This window comes from Aquila chrysaetos, chromosome 19, assembly GCF_900496995.4.
Source record: "Aquila chrysaetos chrysaetos chromosome 19, bAquChr1.4, whole genome shotgun sequence".
Classification (NCBI taxonomy): Eukaryota; Metazoa; Chordata; class Aves; order Accipitriformes; family Accipitridae; genus Aquila; species Aquila chrysaetos.
Window position 1 is genome coordinate 21,446,869 of NC_044022.1, and position 21,001 is coordinate 21,467,869.

The 21,001-nt window shown below is 42.8% G+C and overlaps 1 protein-coding gene across 8 annotated transcripts; it reads right to left on the reverse strand.

Annotated features, from left to right (window-relative positions):
* Positions 1-9,376: 9,376 nt before the first annotated feature.
* HIKESHI (heat shock protein nuclear import factor hikeshi) lies at positions 9,377-20,750 on the reverse strand. 8 transcript variants are annotated; one of them, XM_030042613.1, is made up of 6 exons: positions 20,632-20,750; positions 20,101-20,209; positions 19,608-19,845; positions 14,140-14,291; positions 11,491-11,609; positions 9,377-9,610 (listed from the first exon to the last, which is right to left on the reverse strand). In XM_030042613.1, exons 3-6 carry the CDS (start codon positions 19,756-19,758, stop codon positions 9,556-9,558), a joined length of 477 nt encoding a protein of 158 aa, XP_029898473.1. In that variant the 5' UTR covers positions 19,759-19,845; positions 20,101-20,209; positions 20,632-20,750; the 3' UTR covers positions 9,377-9,555. The 8 variants fall into 8 exon arrangements, with proteins under 8 accessions (XP_029898473.1, XP_029898479.1, XP_029898474.1 ...); XM_030042619.1 differs by having other exon boundaries at positions 19,608-19,790; positions 20,632-20,749; XM_030042614.1 differs by having other exon boundaries at positions 20,636-20,746.
* Positions 20,751-21,001: the final 251 nt, after the last annotated feature.

Genomic DNA, 21,001 nt, shown 5'->3' on the forward strand with positions numbered 1-21,001 from the left:
GGAAGAAGGTTAATAACATTTACTGAAGCTGAGCTGTTTACATACTTTTTTTCCTACTGTGCTCTTCTTATCCTTCACCATAACATATTACTTGTATTTATGTAATATCCTAACAAATTCTTTTCAAGTGAACTATCATTTGCAACATTAATAGTGCTTTTTTCATCAGTATTTAAGTAGTCCTGTCTGCTACTGCCTTCTTAAGTGAATATCTGCCTTTTATAATTTGGGATATTGCTTCTTCCTGTTTGTTAAAGTTTGGGAAGCTTGTAAATGATCTGTTTAGATAAACTACCTGTTCAGTTTGAAGTAATAGGACTAAGTCAGTTTTGATTTGTGTCCTTGGGAGCCTGCAAAAAAAATGAAGTCTGGAACTGGCAAGTAGTTTACAAGTCTTAGTCTGTAATGTATGATTATTTTTTTTTCTTTTTTTCTTTTTTAAATCCTTGTCTTTAGTACAGGGGAGGTGGGGTAGTACCGTTGTAGCACAGGTCTGTCTAAAACCAGTGTTCAGCTGAGCTGGATTCTGGACCTTTTTCTTGCACAAGCCAAGTGGCTGGGGTGCTCACTCTCGGAAGGGGTGCCCTTGACTGAGTGGTCATGGGGACATGATCAGGAAGCCAAGTGTAAAACCAGAGTCGGGCAGAACCAGGCACAAGCCTGAGTGTTGGAGAGAGGAGACTGAAATACTGGTGGAGTTGAACCCAAATTAGCTAGAGGAGAAGACAACAGGTGAGACTGGAGCTTGGAGGTAGTTTTTAACCTCTAGTCCTACTGCATCTGCAGAACTGCTGGCACTGTACGAAGCAGCGTCTACGCAACAGCGATGGCCTGTGCACCTCAGTTCATTTTGTGGAAAGGATGTGGGGTTGGCAGAGTCTGAAAACTTGTGGGGTGGGATGTGGTTGGGAGAGCACTCCAAAAAGGCAGTGGGAGTGCTCAGGCTTCCTCCAGCCTTCGAGGAAAGAGCTTTGATCAGATGAGCTAAACTATATTGAGAACACTTGGGTTGGAGGCTGGTGTCATTTAGCCTTTGCAAATGCTTTACAGTAGCATGCCATTGGACTACGTCTTCTGTGTTTTCCCACATCCAGGGTTGAGAATGAAGCGGGGCACAAAAGCAGCAGGGATTATTCAGCCACGGTTGGTTTTTTTGGTATGTTAAGTGGTACGTTCTGACAAATGAACTGCTCTGACAGGAAGGAAAGGAAGGGTGGTGCTTGACTAGAGAGAGGCCTAACACAATTAGGGTCAGCTTTAACTTTTGTATTACCTTATCAGTGTGCTGAAGACTGTTCTCTTAAAATGCAGACAAATGTTCCAGCAGGTTTGCCCTGAGAAACCTGGAGGGAGCTGAAATCAGATTCAGGGTGTCAATGAAGGGAAGAACTAGACAATGTGAACTTGCAAAAGTAAAGCTGGAACAAGCCACAGGGAAGAAAAAATTCTACTTTACAACAGCCAGCCAGCCCTATCTGCTCATAGGGTTAATAATAGCTTGAATATGCACCACAAGTGAAAAAACCTTGTCACCATTCAGACCCATAAAGCTCAAGTGAATGTGAAAGTTGTGTATTTATTTCATTGGGGTGTTTTCTTTGTAGGGTTGCCTAGTTCTAGACTAAAAACGGGGGAAAAATCAGATTATTTTTATTGGGTGTCTTCTGGAGGATAGAGAGCTAGTAGAGTTATAATCATTGCAAAAGAATTTAAAGAGTTTAATATTCTCCAAAACCTTTTAACCTTTTAATATATACTTTCCTGTAACATACCTTAAGAGCTCCAGTGCTCAAGTCCTTCAGCAAAAGCAGCATGGTTTGACCCTAGTATTGGAGAAACCTAGCAAAAATATCCCAAAAGACATTAACTGCTTCTTTGCCATTGTCTGCAAGCCACCTGTAGTTCTGTTCTTTGGCAAATTCCGTAATCGGCTCCTTCTGTTTCCCATCTCAGCAAAAGGCAGAGGAGGGAGAGGTAAAGTCAGGCTCTGCCTGGCTCCAATCTCCTGTTGGACAGTTGCAGTACAGCCAGGAAACCATTTCAGGAGACCGCAAGCATTGCAGATGTCTGTTCTGTGTGAACTCTGCGTGAAGAGCACAACAAAATTTGAATGGCACTGTTTCCTCCATCTATTGCATGCTGAGTATCTCTCCAAAGAGATTAATCTTTTATCAAAAAAAGAAAAAAAAAAAGGAGATTAATCTTTCATCAAAAAATAAAAAAAAAAAAAAGAGAGAGAAGTAGTACCTGCAGGTCCTTGTCTTTCTCCACCAACTTTCAAAGACTTAGAAATTGGCTAAATGATTGGCTTGGACTACAATCCTAATTTTTAGGCAGAGGCTTTGCCCAGAGTCAGTAAGAAAGTTTGTAGTGCACGTGGAAGTAGAAAACTGGTTCCTGAGTGTTAAATCAGCAGTTCACTTAGAAGGGTCTTTCTTCCCTAGAGATGAAGGCCCTGTTTGCTGGGGTTTTGCTCCATCTGGTGGTGACTGAATTTAAAAAAAAATAATGTTACTACAATGTAATTTTAAGTCGGGTGGTTCTTGATGCTTCTAATTTTAAGCCAAAGAATTTAATGCAAATGTGGATTGAATTTGCCCTTCCTTGTACATGTAGGAGTGCATGGTTTTTTTTGGTGTGTTTCATGCTCTCCTGGGTTTTTTTCACCACTGATTATGTCAGGGAGCTCGTGTGCCATGGCTGAAAGTCCAGAAAAGTACTACTTCGAGTGCTGCAAGGAAGGCTTCAGGCTCGCCTGAGAATGCTTAACTGTCAGCATGATCTGTGTGCCAGAAAAATAGTTGGTTCATTTCATTATTGTAATTCTTTTTAAAAACAAAACTACAAAAAAAAACCCCCCAACCCTGCATAATTTAAAACTGACTACTTTTCATGCATTTTCCATCTGTTTCAGCACAAACCAGTAGCAGTATATGCACTTGTTGCCTCCTGTATTTCTAAATTTGCCTCTGGGTGTGGTGCTGAGGTGAGGGCAGACCCAGAAACAGATAGGGCCCTTGTGAAAAGAATCCCCACTTTGACTAACAAGTCACATCATTGACTTGGGAAGAAAAATGATTGGGAAAATGTCCCAAAACAGAGGGAGATGAGTATTTCTGTGATGGTTCTGAGTCTGCCATGGCAGGGCATTTTCAACCTCAAAGCCTAATGAGCAGGACACAGTCTTTTTGTTTGTTTTAGGGGGGGTTTAAGAGACCTGAACTCCTACTAGCAAGAAACAGGGAACAGCACAAGGGGAAAAATACTTTCAACATAGGAGGACTGTTACAAAATAATTTGTATTACATATAGGTTGTTATTATTAAAGTTATTACATTTCTGGAAGTACCCAGGGGAATGACTTCTTTATTTTGTGTGGGGAAAAAAAAAAAAATCAATATATTTGTAAAAGGCAGGATAGATTGGTATATGCATTGTATCTTTCTGTTTCTCCTTAGGCTTATTCCTGAACTATTTCTAAATAATCCTCCCATTTTAAACCACTCTTAAGTATTGGTGGGAGATTAACATATCTATAGAGATAGATATGTTAAAGAACTGTAGATATGTTGAAGCGTTTGGCTGTTCAATCATGAAGACATAGCACAAACTCTAATCCCTTCCCAGGATCTCCCATCTGAAAGATGGAGAGAAAAGACACTAAAACATTTTATTCATCCTGAAACAGGAAAATGCAGCAAGAGGTTTATTCCATTCCTCAACAAGGAAATGCTTCTCTGTTCTAGCAAGCAGACCAAGAAATCTTTGTTATCCCTTTCATCACAAAGAAATAGTAAAGACTGTTTTGATATCTCTCGGGACAAACCATATGGAACAAAAGCTGGATAAGGTAGAAAATACAGCAACTGCTGAAGCACGTAAGGCTCGTCAGTCGGCTGGTGCAGAAGAGCAAGCAAGAGCGGGCTGTTCTCCCTGCAGCACAGCCCGTGCTGCAGCTCCCGCGGGTCCGCGCAGCCCCTCAGCGGCCCGGACCCGAGGCTGGTGACCTGTCTTGTAACCACAACTCTAGCAAGGTACGGGCCGTCGCCGCAGGAGTGTCCGTCCGCCCATTCCTCTCCCGTCTTTTTGGCTCTGCTCCTTTCCTCTGCCTGACTGTCTCTGAGCTTTCCTCATAAGGATGGTGAATCCACAGGGAAAGATGATTAGCAGCCTGAAGACAAATCCCAAATTAATCAGGCAGAAATAGGAATGACAAAAAACCTGCTGCTCTAAGACCCTGGAGTTTTCTTACATTAAATTTCTGTAGATAAACTAAATGCCTGTTGCCTCAAGCATCCTACGTGGTGATTGTATTACCAGATCTCACACAGCCAGTGAAATTCAGCAGTAACCCACCATAATCATACACTTCGCAGATGAGAAAGAAAACACACTTATGCCTGAGAAGCACAGTTGGCAGTCCAAACAAACAACCCATAGAAATTAATGAGCTCTTACTTTCATAGCAGTTCTGAAAGGCACCTCTCCGATACAATTTGAAGGGGCACGGAGTCTTCCTTCTGCAGGTTTTCCATCTGCAAGCTCAGCCACAGCAGGTGGGAAAGAAGAGGAAAGTAATTTACAGTGATGGTCTCAAGCGTGTACCGTATTCACTAAGCTCAGAGACAACACCTCCTGGAATCCACAGTGGCTACAGCGCTGGGACAAGTTCTTAATACACACTGCTGAATTATTCAAAATGCATATGATTACATATATTCATTTACAGCCTTAAAGACTGGAGCCAGGGCAAGAGCAGTCACAAAGCTCGTGCTGGAGAGACTTAGCCATCCCACCCGCATGGTCTAGTCTGGCTTCCTGAAACCCAAACAGGAATCCCACGGAATAACCAGAACGCAGTCTTGACCAGGTCAGAACAGCAGCAGTTTGCTACTACAGCCACGAGAGAAGACAGAGCAGCAGAGTGACAGTCTGTCTCTCACACAAGTACAAGGGCACAGTGTCGGGCTCCACCGTGTCCTCAGGAGGGTCACCTGAGGACTCTCCTCTTGATTTTTCTCCCTTGGTCCTTCCTTCATATCAACTGCCCTTACTTTCACAGGACCACTGCAAGGAAAAGCTGGGAGAACCCCTGTGAGCATGAAATACCACCACTCTTAAAACAGCATCTTGGTGAGGAATCACATGAGAATGACATGCAGACATGCTCAGTCAGGTCATAAAAACAACTAAGACTATTAATTCCCCATCTGTCCTATTCTTAGGCCCTTTCGAACACTGGAACTTGTCCAACTTGTTCCTGCAAATCAGTATTACTCCTGGTGATACTGTTTTTTCCCTGCTTTATCTAGTCCCTGTTGTGAAGAGTTGGTTGGGAGATGCTGGAGACCTAGCAGACTCTCTTTTGGAGGAGCAATTTTATTTCATAGAGTCTAGGATCTCAGTACTGACCCTGCCTGCACAAATTCAAGTTGCTGATATATTCAGCCCACAGACATTCTTCTGGGGAAGTTCATGACCAATTAAAAAAGAAAAAGGGCTGGAATTCCCAGATTGAAAAGTGAAGTTCTTTTTTGGCTCAGGTGGTGAACCTTTTCTACAACCATCTCCAGATGATGTTTCTCCTCAGAAGAAATCAAATAGGCTCCATGAGAGAAACACCACCACTATTGGCAGAATTTGGTATTCGGCATCCTGAAGGATCTCCCTAAATGTTTACTCCCTGGTGCATAAACCAACTTCGAAAAGGAAAGAACAGTTTTCACCTGCGATTCACCAGGGAGAGCAGATTCACAACAGATGGATCTGTACCCTGTGCCACGCTGGGGCCTTTTAACATTTGCCATAGGCACCTAGAAAGAAGGACAAAAAGAAACATGGTGTTCTCAGGAGTCTGCTCTCACATTACCTTTCCTGTTGTCAATCTCCTTAAAATAATCTCTCTGCTTCTTCTCCTTGGGAGATTTAGTGGGTCTTTCGCAGAGGGATTTAAGAAAAAATTCTCCACGTTCAGCGTTACACTGCAGGCTGCAGAAAGGACGACAACACCAGTTTGCATGAAGGACGCCACGTTCTCTCTGCAGCTTTCATGAATGCCCTCATCCTGCCACAGACATATCTTACAAGTAGTCTGCAGTCCATTGCCTTCCACAGCCTCGAAGGCTTTAGTAGGAAACCCAGTTACCTGGGAAGGGACTCCAGTGCCTGGAGGAGCTCTGGCCGCATCTTCTAAGGTCTCCCTAATCCTTACTGCTAGGAAGTTGAGTCTAACAACGCAAATCCTCCTTGCTCCGAATGCAGACCATCCATCACCCCTTATCCCAAGTGTACCTGGAGACCTTTTGCTCTCCGATATGCCAAGAGCACTTTGAATTTTAATCTCGCCCGCCCCTTCACTTGGGTACATACCCTCCCTAACTAATATCACAGCATCTGTAAAGAGGGAATTCCATCACTGGGGTCACGAACGGAGCTCCTTTGCAGTGTTGGGACACATCCCCCTACAAACAGGCTTCCTGTTTGCCAAGAAATCACTTCTCCCACACTCCTGAAGAGGGCATTTAAGATACAATTTCTTCACTTAATTCTCACAAAAGGCATGGGAATTTCACAAACACGACATACATGGATCCCATCTTCTATCACATATAGTTCCGTAGAATGTAGAATTCAGTGTGAAATTCTGCACAGGAACGTTTCTTAATTTCCCCTGTAGTTTTCCTGTCTTTTCATAGTCTCACTCAAAGGAAAGAGGAAAAAGCAGGTGAAACTTGAAGATGTTGCCCATATTATTCTCTATGCTCCACAAATTCTAACGAATGACGATGATTTAGCATGATTGATGACATAAAAAGCAATCAAGTGATTGCTCTATATTACTTCAAGTGAAGATGTACATCTTCCAACCCAAGCAAGAATAAGTATGGAGGGTCCTGTGAATTTTTCCTCAACCTCAAGAGAGGCAGAAAAATCCTAGTGATGCAGTGCTACCCAACAGGAGCCGAGAGGCTCTCACATCATCAGTCAAGGCAAGACAAAAGCAGCCTTACTCACCTGGGAAACAGGAGGTCAGGTGCTCCAGTTTCTCCCCGGGGAATGACCCAATTCATCATCCCTTTCTTCCTCTGCAACAGGGACAGAGACAGGTGAGATGATTCCAAGGCAACAACCACGTCGCTAACGAAGACAGCAAACCTTTCAACTGCTAAAAGAAGCAGCTGCCTCACCAAAGCTCTCCAGCGAAGCTCTCTTCGGTTAACTATAGCCCCTCCTTACAACAAGCAGAGATACTCCTGCTACGAACTGCTCCTGGGTACTAATAGTGCTAGGCTTTCTGCAAGGGTGACGCTCAACAGCTTCAACCAGGAGACAAATTCCTGACCAACAGAGAACCCAGTGGAGGCAAGCACAGCTTCTTCCAGGGCTTTGGGCAAATCCTTCAGCCAGGCACCGAACTGCTTTCCCACTTAGCCGTTAAGGGCGAGTGCCACCATCACTGGTTCTCCTACCCTTTCCTAAGCCTTCAGGGACAGGACACTGGGCTGGATCGATCCTTCATTTGACCCAACACAGCTCTTCTTTGGATCTTACATGTCATCAAGACAATTGATGACAAGAGAATAAATCTACAGAGCGCCTCTATTACTGCACATAACGTCTAGGCCAAGTGGTCAGACAAATCACAGCATGCCAGGGGCCACCAGTTCAACAGGCCTTCGAGATTCAGCCTGAAATACTGTAAGTAGCATGGCTAAACCAGCAAGACTTACATTGCTAACAACTTCTTTAAAGTTTCCCATTGCATCCAGGCTAAGAAGAAATTTTTCATAAAACCTCATTTTGGCTTTTGCCTCATAAAAAGGACACCCATGTCCAGGAAAACAAAATCAACATTCAGTCTATTCAAGATGCAGCAACAGAGATGCATCACGGTCTCACTTACACAGCTTTCCACAGTGTCACAGGGATTTGATGTCTCCAAGGCTATGGTGGCATAGTCCAATGGGACAGCTGGTGTAGAATATATTAAGCAATGCAAGAGGAGCAAAGACACTAATTGCAGTCAAGTTTCAGCAGCGTTCAGGCCCGCAGGCAATGCCTTGCTACAGGGTGGTCTTCTCGAGTGCCATGATAAAGCCATCGTAACTCTGCCCACTCTGCCTCTGCAGGCACTGAGGGCTTGAGAGACTTAGCATGCCCTGTCAAACATTTCCAATTAAGAAGCAAAAGAGAAGAACTCCTGAGAATTACACAGACCACTTCAAAATCCCATGAATTTATGAGCAAGCGTGACAGCTTTTGGGGCCAGTGACCACTCCTAGACAGCATTATCAGACATCCCACATCTGTTTCAAAGGGAAACAATATTTTACTCTGTCTTCTTACTGGGATAAATTCTTCTAGCATGGTCAAGGTTAAGAGTCTTTCTGACAACATTGGACAGTTGAAATATGGGTCTCTGAACAGGCAAACAATCGTTCTGTCCCATACATAGCTCCTTCATAAGAACAGCGAATATCCCCAGCCCAACTATTCTGACACTCTAAAAGTGGAAAAGGAAAAAGGAACACAGACAAGGGTTTGACATAAAAGTAGTGCAAACACCCTTCAGCTAGAGGGGAACAGAGGAAACTCTGACAGCATTGATCTTTTGATTATAGCTACAGCTGGACTTGTTTTTTTCTGTACACTTACAGAAAAATCTGATTTGTGGCACACCCCAACATTTTCCTCATGGAAGAAGTCTTTCAGATACTAAGAACCATTATGCTTATTTTTCTCCTCCTCCACATCATTCTTCATACCATAATTAGAGAAAGCTGAAGAGAAAGACAAATTCATCAAATAACTCCACAGTCAGTAATTTAGCAGCTCTCACTTCACTGAACAGTCTGGGGCTGCAAAGTACAAATATACAACTCTGAATTGCCTGTAATAGCCATTTCAAAGCTATTTGACTTGCAGCAGGGAAAGAGTCCCCAAAGATTTCTCTTCATTACACTTTCATACAGGAGAATTAAAGACAGGTACCCCGAGATCAAGCTCAATCATGTCTTCACACCAAAAAGAGGGAAATACTATTGTACCATATATGAGAGCTAGGGACAGGAATATTGGTTGTGCACAAAGTAAAAGAACTTACAGCGTAAGTACCAGCAGGAAAACCACCAGCATACTCTCAGTCACCCAATCACCCTTCAGAATGAGGTAAAGAAGGAAAAACTACATTTATTTTGTCTACAACTAAACACCCTGAAACATCACACAAGTATGAAACTGTGCTGCCATTTTTCATCTTGTAATTTCTTCCACTTTAAATGCAGTTTCAAAAGGATATTTCTATGCATGCACATGGAACACTGATTTCTTGTTGCAGCCAAGTACTTCAATTAAAAAAACCCAATGCGTAGGCAAGTAGTTTTCACGGATTTTAATTTTAAATAATTTTCAAGAGTAATACAAAAGTTACAAGTTTGTCTATTCAGACTAATCGTTTTGGTTTTTTTTTCTCCCCTCAAATTCTTCAGTGGAGTTACTTGCTGCATCTTTCAGGTCACACTGTTTAGAAAGCACTTCAAATGACACAATTTAAGCTTATGTTTTCCAGAAGAGAGGGTTCTGTGTCAGACGTCTCTGGAAGTTCTCATACCTAGGGGAAAAAAAAAAAAAAACAAACAAAAAACAAACAATCAAAACCCCAAAGTTGCTGCAAATAAAATGGCTTCAAAAATGATACAAATAATTCAGTCTATGCAGAGAACACGATAAATTACATCCACTCCACACCAGGGAGTAAATCCAAAGTCCTCCTTTTTGATTCCATATCAAGAATATTCACAGCGAGACTGGTGTATTTCAACAACAATATGTATTTCATTAAAGTGGTATCCCAGAGGATGCTCATTCAAGCTTAGTAAAATTGTAAGTGAATTAAAGTGGCTATTTTGTGCATAACATTTTTTGGGCTAGGAAATCAAAGTTCAGGCAGGTGGAAGCGTGAGTCTGAGGCTGCCCATCATCCTAGTAATCAGGCCACGTATCTCACAGAAGAAACCCCAGCAAAACCAGACCAAGAAAGTCTGGTGCCATTCAGGATACACTGTAATACTGGGAAAAACAAGGTAACACCACAGCTTCTGAATCCAGTTCAGCTGTCCCTGTACTACCCCTTCGGTGCTGCTCCATCTAGGATGCACAGAGCCAGCTTAGCACTTCTCAGTTCACGGGACAGTGGATGTGAGCGAGGCAAGCTTGACATTCTCGAGCAGGCTTGCACAGAGACCACAGCCTCCAATCCAGAATCGCTTCCTAGCAGGCGACGTGTAACCTGCTCACAGGTAAGGCAGAGGGGACTGCAGGCAATTCTGCACTCAAGGCTATGCATCGATTTGCCTTGTAGTTCTAATAGAAACCTTGAGACACAGTAGTCCCCATTATTCTTCCACCCTCACCAAATAATTCTAACTTCCACATATTTTATATACAGTAATGTTTTAGTAAAATCTAATGAGGAAAACTAATTCTCTACCACATAATGGAATCACATATGCACACATGCTGTCCTAATTTCACTTTCCATACTCACAGAAACAAGCAAACCACAAACAAACCACAAACAAGCAAATTCAGCATCATCCAGGCAATGACCAGCCATTGCCCTGCTGCTTTAGCCTGCCTTCCCTGTGGTTTCTCTCATCAGAGACCTTACCCACACATGTTCATGGCATGTGTAGAGTTACCTTCTAAACAGAAGAGATCTGCATCAAGTTACAAATTACAAGTCCCCCCAAAAATATCGCTTACGTTAACTGCCTGCATATTCATGAGATCTGTGCTAACGATAAAACTGTATTCAGAGCGCCAAAAATACTGTTTTGAAAAGGGTTTAGGTTAATACTGTAGAGGTTAAAAAGGGCTAAACTGATAAACTACAGGGAATTATTTTTCAGACTTCCTAAAGGACTGCCTGCAGTTGACAATTTATCTCCAGACTACACAGGCTATCCCCATAGACAGTTATATCTTAAACCAGTCCCTAGAAAACAACTCTCAGAGACTTTTGTATTTGTGCTTAAGGGTCTGGTGACAGAACCAGTTCAACTAGGAACATGATTTCTCCACCTCTCCCACATCCTTAAGCAACTGCTGGAACTATGTCTAGGAAGAGACCAAGCATAACAAGTAAGCACAAATTGACAAGTATGAGCGTGTTCTGTCTTCCCCTGACTCCAGAGCATTTGCATAATCAGCAACACAGTGCAAATCCACATATGTCAAGGGTGGCATTTCTAGAAGCAAAAAAATTTCATATGCTCTATAGCACTTTTCTAATAAAAAGCTGATATGAAGATGCTGACAAATAAAGACAGTGGATAGACCTTATCTATACTTGAGATAAACAACAACAAACACTTCTAAACATTTTTGCATCATCTCACTGAAGAGCATGACAGTAGTTCAATACTTAGAAATCAGCTGGTTTAACGCCTAGAAAAAAGAACACTTGTTACTAGAGATCATTGCCATTACCATTTCAGAACTACATTTGCAGGAATAAAAGCTTCAGAAGGATTTGGGGTCATCTGTGCCTGAGTAACAGCAAATGAGGAAGCAAAGTTATAGAAGTTATCCAACATCTTCTGAGTGAACTGAAATTTAAAAAAAAAAAAAAAGACATTTTAAGTAAGTTATTTTTTCAATTTGAATTTTTGTGCGAAAGTTTAACAGATATACAACTCCTACATGAAGTAAAATTAGCATTATCATCTAAAACACAGTGGGGAAGTGGATATAGTAGGTCCAGAGATGTCCATTTTAAAATCGATCAAAACTCTTGGTCTTGCCCTGATATCCATCCAGCATCCAGAAATCATTTTCAGAACCTTCGCTTGCCCTCTCCCTGCCCAATTTCATCTAATTGGATAAACAGCTTTGGGAAGAACATTTTCCTTTTGTGACAAAGTGATGCAGTGACAAGAGCTGTCCCTCTCCTCCAAATTAAACCATCAGAAGTACTGTAGACCAGGTCAAAGCTGCCATTCCAGCTCATAGGAAAACACTAGTTGTTAAACCAGCTGAAAAGTCTCCAGTCTGCCTCGTTACAACTCGTCACGACTCCAGCGACAGGAAAATTTCCTTTAGTTTTCACCACAGAAGAGCTGCTACCCTGGTATCCTCTGCCACAAGATCTTGCTGGGGAAAACATGAAAAAGATGCATAGGAAACTCCTAAACTGTAGGAATAAGGAAGTAAAAGAGTGAAAGAGAAGCCAAGAAGTAGCAAGCCCTGTGTGCAGAGAATGAAGCTGTAGAACATTCCCAGCCAGTCTACAAATACCTAAGCCTATGGTACCTCCTTCTTTCCCCTATTCTTTTTATTTTTAAAAAAGTATGCATTGTTTTGGTGGGAGAACAAACTATTTTCATAGACAGTGAAATGATGAAGGAAAACAGAACCTGGTGCGATATATGCACACTCTTGTGCTTCCTTCCACCTGCTCTGACATAAGGATTGGAAGAACTGATGTCCTAGAACCCAGGAGCCTACCCTCAGTCTCACCCCACTCACATACAAAGCTCTGTGGTTTTGTCCCACTTTTTTCCATACAACTTCTTTGTAATGTAACTATATGTATAAAAAAAAAATATACACACACAACCATAAAGCTCCATAAAACTTACTAAAAATGTAGTGGGAGAGCAACCCCTTAACTTAGAGCAACAGATGATTTTGCCTTTAAAAAAATACTTTCACTGCTATAACGTAGCATTTCCAAAGAGATGATGTCAAGTATTAAATAAAAGCCATTAGCATTCACAAACATGCTCCCAGTCATATCCCCTTCCTCTACTACCTACTCCCTCAAAGGTTTCTTTCAGCTATGACTTTATACATTTTCTCTACAGGAATAACTATTAATTCAGCCTTTGGCTCAGCTGCATCCCTTGAAAGCAATATACAATTTCAGTTAAGATGCTACTCCTTTTTAATAGAAAAATTCACCTAACTGGAAATAACATTTGTAAAAATGTTGTGCAATCATGAGGTGGTTTTCTACTTTAAATACTATTGCCAGAAAAATCCACCAGCCACCCTGCAAATGACCTCAAGCAGCACATTATTACCTCATGACTTAACTAGTGCTATTATAAAAATTGGTGGAGTCAGAAATATTTAGATGTCATTTCCCCTAACAACTCCAGAAAGGCTCAATTAACCGTACTATACAAAAATAGCTGTTGGTCAACTCCTAGTCATGATAACTTTCTCCAAGAGACCTTACCTATTTGGAGCTATTATGTGTACAAACTGTCAAAGGACATCAGGTACATTATCAGGATTACTGTTCAATTACCAATCTACCTCAGCAAGCATCTGTAAGGAAAGCGAGCAAGAAAAAAAAAAAGCCTCAAGAAAAGCCTCACCAACTGCTGAAATGTTAAAAGATAATGCCAGAGCCATCAGTGATAAGGAAATCAAGACCTGCCATGCAGATCTAGCTTGCCTTGAACTGCTGTTAAATGACCAACTGACTGCCAGTGCTGGCTGAGGATTTCCAGAGGTTCAAACTAACAGACAGGCTGGGTAAAAAATGGCAAGCGTTGCAGCCCAAGGCCTGGTCCACAAGGAAAGAACTGGAAAAAAAACAAATACATCCTTCTGTGGGAGAGGGCATGATTCTGTAGTTCGGCAAAACTACATCAGAAGGATTTCTCAAGGGTCAGTGGTACCCCTGCATATCTATCTGCACCCATGCCCGTGTCTGCCTTGACTTTTGAGTCATTTTTGACCATCTCTGTAAGTCTATGCACTGGAGTTCCAGCACCTACAAATCACCAAAGATCCACTGTCTCTTACATGCATTCAGCCATAGCTGTTCCTATAAGAAAGCATCATAAATATTTTTACAGTAGAGTGACATCAAGACAAGTGAGTCTATTGGCCTGATTCCACTGAGCATGCAAAATCCAATCCTTTACAGGAGTCATAGTTTTCCAGTGTAAGAAAAAGTTATTTCAAAATAGCAAGGCATCCAGCCAAATGATATGACAACAATTAGGTTGGTTACAATCCTATAGCCCTACCCATAGCAGCTTTTTTTTAATTAGTTCTTTAGAGGCTTAATTCTTAAGACTTTAGTAGTACAGAGAATTTCCGAAAACAGGATGTCCAAGCTACCTCTGTGAATGAATCTACTGATGACACAGCAGCACTCGCGACAGGAGTCTGCTGGGCCAGGTTCTCCAGCAGTTCCACTGAGATTCCAATCTGGGCCACCGTTGGCGTCTGAGGGAGGTTCATGGCACCAAAGGGATGTTGACTTCCCTTCCCTGAAAGCACCACAAACAGCACACATTAGATTTGGCACACATGTAAAGACTGTGTTACTTAAATTACTGTGCTTCTTCTGTACAAGGTATTCCTCAACTCCCACCAGAGAGCTCTCCCTATCTCAGAGATACAGAAAAATCACAGTCCAAGCACAGGCACAAGTACACACAAGCACAACAGATGAAACAGTACATTTAAAAACACACAGCAGATCAAGCAAGTTTCTAAAAAAATAGGAAAAACAATTTTAAAGCTCCCTAAGAAGTAAACGGATTCAACAGGGAATACGATCTGTGAGTAAAAGACAGCAGAACCTTTCCCTTTAGGAACCACGACTTTAATTCACATTGTAACAACTGCAGATAAACAGGAAACACGAAGCACTGCTGCAGAATCGTTTGATTCACTCATTCAAACCAGGCGCTTGTGAACCTGTTTGCGTGCTGAAAAACAGAACATTACTTCAAGATCACTCTGACTCAAAGCTATCCCTGTGGAGGGCTGGGCAGCCCCAGGTCTCATCTGAATTGCTCAAAGCCACCAACAGCAGCAAAGGTCAAAGAAACAGCCATGGAACAGAAAGGCACCTGACTTTGCAGGAGCCACAAAGAAAAAAAATGAATTGGGCAGAAAAACAGTCCCTAATTGCATACCACTCATACAGGCATCATCCCATCCCTCTGCCATCACTTCTGACCTTTCTCAGCTGAGTATTAACCAGCACTTTCACTCCCAGCTTCAGCTAGGGTCTCTGCAAACAATGACAGACACCTAGAGTCACTTAAATCATGCACTCCTCTTTGTCAGCATCTGTAAAGGAAAATACAGGAAAAAGGTCTGGGGCACCACAATGCTATTAGTAAACAAATACTAATACTCCACCTAACTTTGAGCGAACACAATAGACAAGTACCCTCTTAACACAGAAGTGATGTTTCAGTAGCACTCTAGCCTCTTACTAGCAGGAGAAAGCAAAGCTAATCAAGAGCTGTCCTACAGAGCAGTCAACACCATACTGAGTTGCAAGAAAGTCTAACTAAAGTCTAAAGCACCATTTGACTTAGTTCCATGGTCAAAAACTTAGCCAGCAAAACCAGCACAAGTTTGAGAAGTTTAACTCAGGCTTAAGACTGAAGATCTCAGAAACTTGACCGTGTGAATTATTCCTCTTGGCACTAAAGAAGCCACTCAGCTTCGTTAAAGTCAGAAATATTCTATTCTGAAGTGCTATTTAGGAGCTCTTCTGAGAAATGCCACTGCTGTATGATCTCAACCTTTACTGTAGATACATGCTTGCTTGATAAAGGTAAAATTTAAAGTATTAAGAAAGAAAGAGAAAAGCTATTAGAAACCAAATATCACACAATTTCATTAGTAAAAAACCCAATAGCAACAGAGCTGCTAGAAATTTTACATCTTGTAATGTCTTCACCCAAGAAGCTGACATTTACAATAAAAATAGAACATCCTCAAGCAACAGGCTCCATCAGAATATATCACTACTTTAGAAAGACACTCATGATCTCAATAATAAAATACATCCCTTCTGTCACTTTGCATGCACTCCCATGGAACCACTCTCTTTGAGAGAGATCTGTCTAAAAGGGTGAGAGAAAAGCATCCCCTGCCATCTTTAGACCAACTGAATTACACTCCACATTTTCAGTCCTTGGCTCCTACAATTAACTCTCCAAATCTTACAAACACGGAGAACACAGTATGCTAATCGGTACTGAAATACAAGCCCAGGCTTTCACATTCAGACCCTACACTCCCACAGAGTCCCATGTCATAACGTACTATGTCACACCAGAGCAACTGCAATCAGAAAAATATTTTTTCCACCCTTTCATTGAACCCTTGAATCAAGATAGCAAGCCCTTATTACCTTTCAGCCCAACCATGTCAAAAACCTTACCCATGTGTATGCCTCAAATGCAGACATTATATTAGAGGGTATATTTTAAGTGGAAAACAGCATCACAGACATCATTGCATGCAGCGCAGCAGCAGAAGTCTGTAACAGAAAAGGCTATCCTGTAACTTTTATCCCACTTGTCAACGTACTCCCAGTAAGGGTGCAAAATCCCAGCCCAAGGTTTGTTTTCTATTTCTACCACGCTTTCAGGCACAAGTGAAAAATAAAAAAACCTTACAATTTCAAGGCAAGGAGTATTTTTGAGCCCCTTTTTTATGCAAAAACCTTGAACTCTTTGGTCATACCATGAGACCTGACCACAATTCCTTCTGTTGAGTAATAAAGCTCACAGCAATTCCATTAGGAATGCCAGTGACCTTAATGAATGAATACTACTAGTGTGGCTCCAACAGGCACCAAGGGATCTTACTACAACATGTGATTACAGCTGTAGCTTATTACACAAGTGCAGAAATTGCACAATTTCAAGAGATCAACACAGCCTCGTTCACAAAGGTATATTGCTACTTTATTCCTCTTGGCACTAAAGAAGCCACTCATCTTTGTTAAAGCCAGAAATATTCTATTCTGCCTTGACTACAGGCTGTTAAACATTTCACCTGTAATGAAAAATCCAGAAATGGGAACAGTAAGAGACTGAAAGAATACACATTGACTGTCATCCCGCTGGGGGATGGGGAAATGACCAGAAAACCCCAAAACCTCACAAACACACATTATTCAGCTTTTAGCACGAAATCTAACTACCAATTTGGGGCAGGGGGTGGGGTTGGGGGTGGTGATTGTATAGTCTTATTTCCAGCAAACATGCAGATTGCATCTGAAGAGGAAAAAAAAACCAACTCAAATTTAATGCTTATTGCAAAGCCAGACACCATCTTACATGATAGTTAATTCTCAAAAACAAACATGTAATAATGCTGAACACTTCAGGCCTTTGACTGCTAGACTTACAATCAATGTCAGCAGATGCAAGACTTCCCTCACTAAATCAAGGGGTCAAAACATCAACAACAACAACCACCAAACACAAAAATGCCACAAACTACACAAGCACTTATATTTCTAGCCTCACAGCATAGCTTTTAAGAACAGTTAAAAGTTAGCAAGGAGAACAACAGAAAAGCTTGCTTTTAGATATATTAAGTTTGTACCGAGACTACTAAGAAATACAATTCAACAAACTTTTCCTGATTATAAAGGAGCTCTAAAGGAATCTTTTAGAGGGTACTATGACCAGGTGCCTGTGAGACACCTTCAAGACCTAATCTGGAAAACTCTTATTCAAAGAAGGTTACCTGAGTTTAAATAGCACCTGTAGTCAAGGAAAAAGTGTCCAGGTCCATAATTTAGTAGCTACTCCACAAATCACTTTCACGAGGACTGTATTCCACAAAAGCGATTTCCCCTTTTAGTTCACCTATTGAGATAACCTTCTGGTATCCCACATGGAAACACGGCAATGTTCACCCGCATCGGCTTTCCCAAGTGAGCATGGGACAGGAAGGAGAGAAACAAACAAAAAAAACTGGGGCAATGCCATTTTACTTGACCTTCATAGTCCAGAAGTCTAATACCACATCCCCAGATACTGTATTTAACAGCCAACCAGTCCTTACAACAATGTGCAACGTGGGCAAGTTATACGCAACACAAAACCTGTACAGTTCCAGGGCACGTCATACACCATAAACATAAAAGTTACAAATGATACATTAAACCTTTCCCAAAGTCTGCGTAATAAAACATTATGACACTCCAGCTGGCCACTCATGTCCACATAAGAAACATGCTGGTCCTCTTCTTCACACAGCAAGAAACTCTGCTACAACCACAGCTTCACAGGGAGCTGACAAACAGGGACACAAATTTGTTCCTCTCAACAAGGGATTAAACCCAAAACACAGATTTCAACAGTCAGTAATGTCTCTCAATGATTCCAGCTCTCTGTAATCCCTTGCTGGTGTCCCCTTTCTACAGCCTTATTGTCTTCTCCACCAAAGAATTGTTTATGGACATGGACACTAAGGCTGTGTAGCTTATACTGACTCTACAGTCAGAGATAAGCTGTAGAAAACAATATCAGGTATCTGTGGAGGTCTCTGTTGTATGGATCAAGCACAGCATGTCACAGAATTCTTCCTTGAGAGCAGCCCTTACGTGGGCATTATGGCTAATCATGCAAAAAGCATCTGAAAATGTGTTTTCCTACAAAGCTGTCTGAAAGCATATGTAATATGGTAAGTCTTTCAAGCATAAGAAACATATGGCAAAAGAACCGACGATACACTTTACTGTTTCACTAACAACACTACTTTGGAATATACAAAAGCACGCTCCACCCCCCCCCCGCCAACCCTTCCTGTGGCTGTTCTCTCTTCTGAAGAAAGCCCAAATTTTTGAGGAACATATATGATCAGAATTCATTTTGCTCTGCACCTTGAGAGCCCTTATCTCATGTCACACTGCCATCCAGGATGGATTCAAAAGCAAGCATGCCACGTTATGAATTAATACATTTTATCACAGCAACCTCAACAATTACCTAAATAGAGATTCAAGCTAAGGCTGTAGACTACACTGAAGCCTATAAAAGGTGTGTATTACTTTATCACCATAACAGTTTAAGCTGCTTGACTGACATATCTGTCCCTTTAATAAGACAAAGGTGTACACCAATACACATTGGGGCGCTTCATCATTTTTATAATACGCATGGCAAAACTCCCATATATTTAGGGAGACACACCCACACCTACTTCAGGTAGCACCAGCATTCCCTGGCTCCCACATGAGTCACAATTCTCTGACTCAGGTCTATTTCAAAAATACTAAAACATCTGGAAAGCTGCTTTCCCATGACGACCCCCTCTACTGGACAATTATATAGTGCAACGCACCTGAAAGGGAAGCGGCTAGCTGTCCGAAATCACTGCGTCAGACTTTACTCATCACAAAACCTGTCTCTGTGCTACAAAGAATACAGCAGCTTAACAGTGGAAGCTGAAGGAAAACACTGCAGGCATGTCTAGACAAATGCCTAAAAACCATGCTAGGGAAGTTACAGGGTCATTCTTCCTCAGGTTCTCTATGCAGAAGCACTGGAACACATGCCAAGCCTGCTCAAAGGAATTTCCAGATCAACACCACGTACAAGAGAAGATGAGTGAGAAATTTCAGTAGGAACATTAACATACAGATGTCCACGAAGCTGACAGACTGCTTCTAGTACCACGTCTGCTCGGGACTATCTGAAAACACACGGTGGTCTGCCTTTTCAAGTAGCTTTTTGTTCAAAACCACCCTCAAACATTTATCCCCTTATGCATGCAGGAACACATCTGTTTAACTGACCGTTACGTTTTACCAGTCTTACCAGATTTTAGACCAGAAATTTTGAAGATGGCGCTTGGCTTCTCATTAGTGACAAACCCTAGCAGCTGCCACACTGCCATCCCACTCTGGTCCGGATAACAAAAATAGACAGATCCTCCCATTCCTTCTGGAAATGGTATAGTTCCCAGCATGAAGACCACTACATGGTTGATATTTTCATAGTCTGGTAAATCAAATACAAATTTATCTTCAGCCACTTGTTGGGGCACTGCTTGTACCTAAAGAGAACAGAACCTTTATTAGTATTATTGGTTTTCATCTTTGAACGTAACTGTGAATTTCCTTTTACAGAAATACACCTAAAGTGGAACATAACAAGAAGTGAGGAACATACTAACCTAAATAGCAAACAGCCAGATAAAAGTCAAACACAGCAGAAGAACAACTGCAAAAAATGTTACTAAAAAGGCACAACAGTCTCGTTCTACCTGCACCAAACCGATATCCCACCCAGGACTACAGGAGCAGAATACCTTCACTCCCCATGTGTGTAGGAGCAAAATAGGGTGCAGAAGAGGTTGCCAAGTCTACAAGCAGTGCCTGTTGACCACCTGGCTGGCACAACCCCAGGATGATGGAAACCTGTTCACATAGGAAATACAATAGACCTTGAGACAGGCAGCGGAAGGATGGCTAAACGCCAGAGCAAAAAGATACCCTCCTCTTTACCCGAGACGCCACATCCTTGCAGCCAACGCACGATCTAGCCTTAAAAAGCTTCTTTCAAGCTCGCAGCTCGTCTCCGAGCAGCCCAAACCTCTCCGTTAACAGAGGGCACGGCAACCGCCTCCAGGCAGCGAGGCTCTACAACGCAGCCGCCTCCGGGGACGAGGGGCAGCGGCCAGCCGGGCCGCCGGGCAGCCGTGACGAGGACGGCGAGCTCCCCTCTGCCCGGGGCCAACGCCAAGCGGAGCCCAGCTGAGGGCAAAGGCGGGCCCTGCGGCAGCTCCACCCCGGGCCCCCGGCGGGTCGAGGGCCGCGCCCGCGGCCCGGGCAGCGCTCACCAGCCTGCCCGCCACCAGGCAGCCGAACATGGCGGCGGCCGCCGAACCCCCTCAGACGCTTCCCTGCTCCGCAGCCTCCATGAGCGCCGTCTCCCGGAAGTTCAACGCGCACCCCGCCCACCCCTTCACCCCGCAGCCGTCGAGTCACTTCCGGAGCGCGGCCCGGCGGGGAGGGGGAGGCGCGAGTGGACTACAACTCCCGTGGTGCAACGCGCGGCGAGGCGGGGCGGGGCGCTGCGCGGGGCGGAGCGGGGCGTGACGGGAGATGTAGTTCGCGTCACCGCACCCAGGGAACGTAACGGGGGGGGGGGGGGGACGGCGGAGAGCGCGTCACGCCGCCGAGGCTGACGTCCCTCCCTCTCTCGTCGGG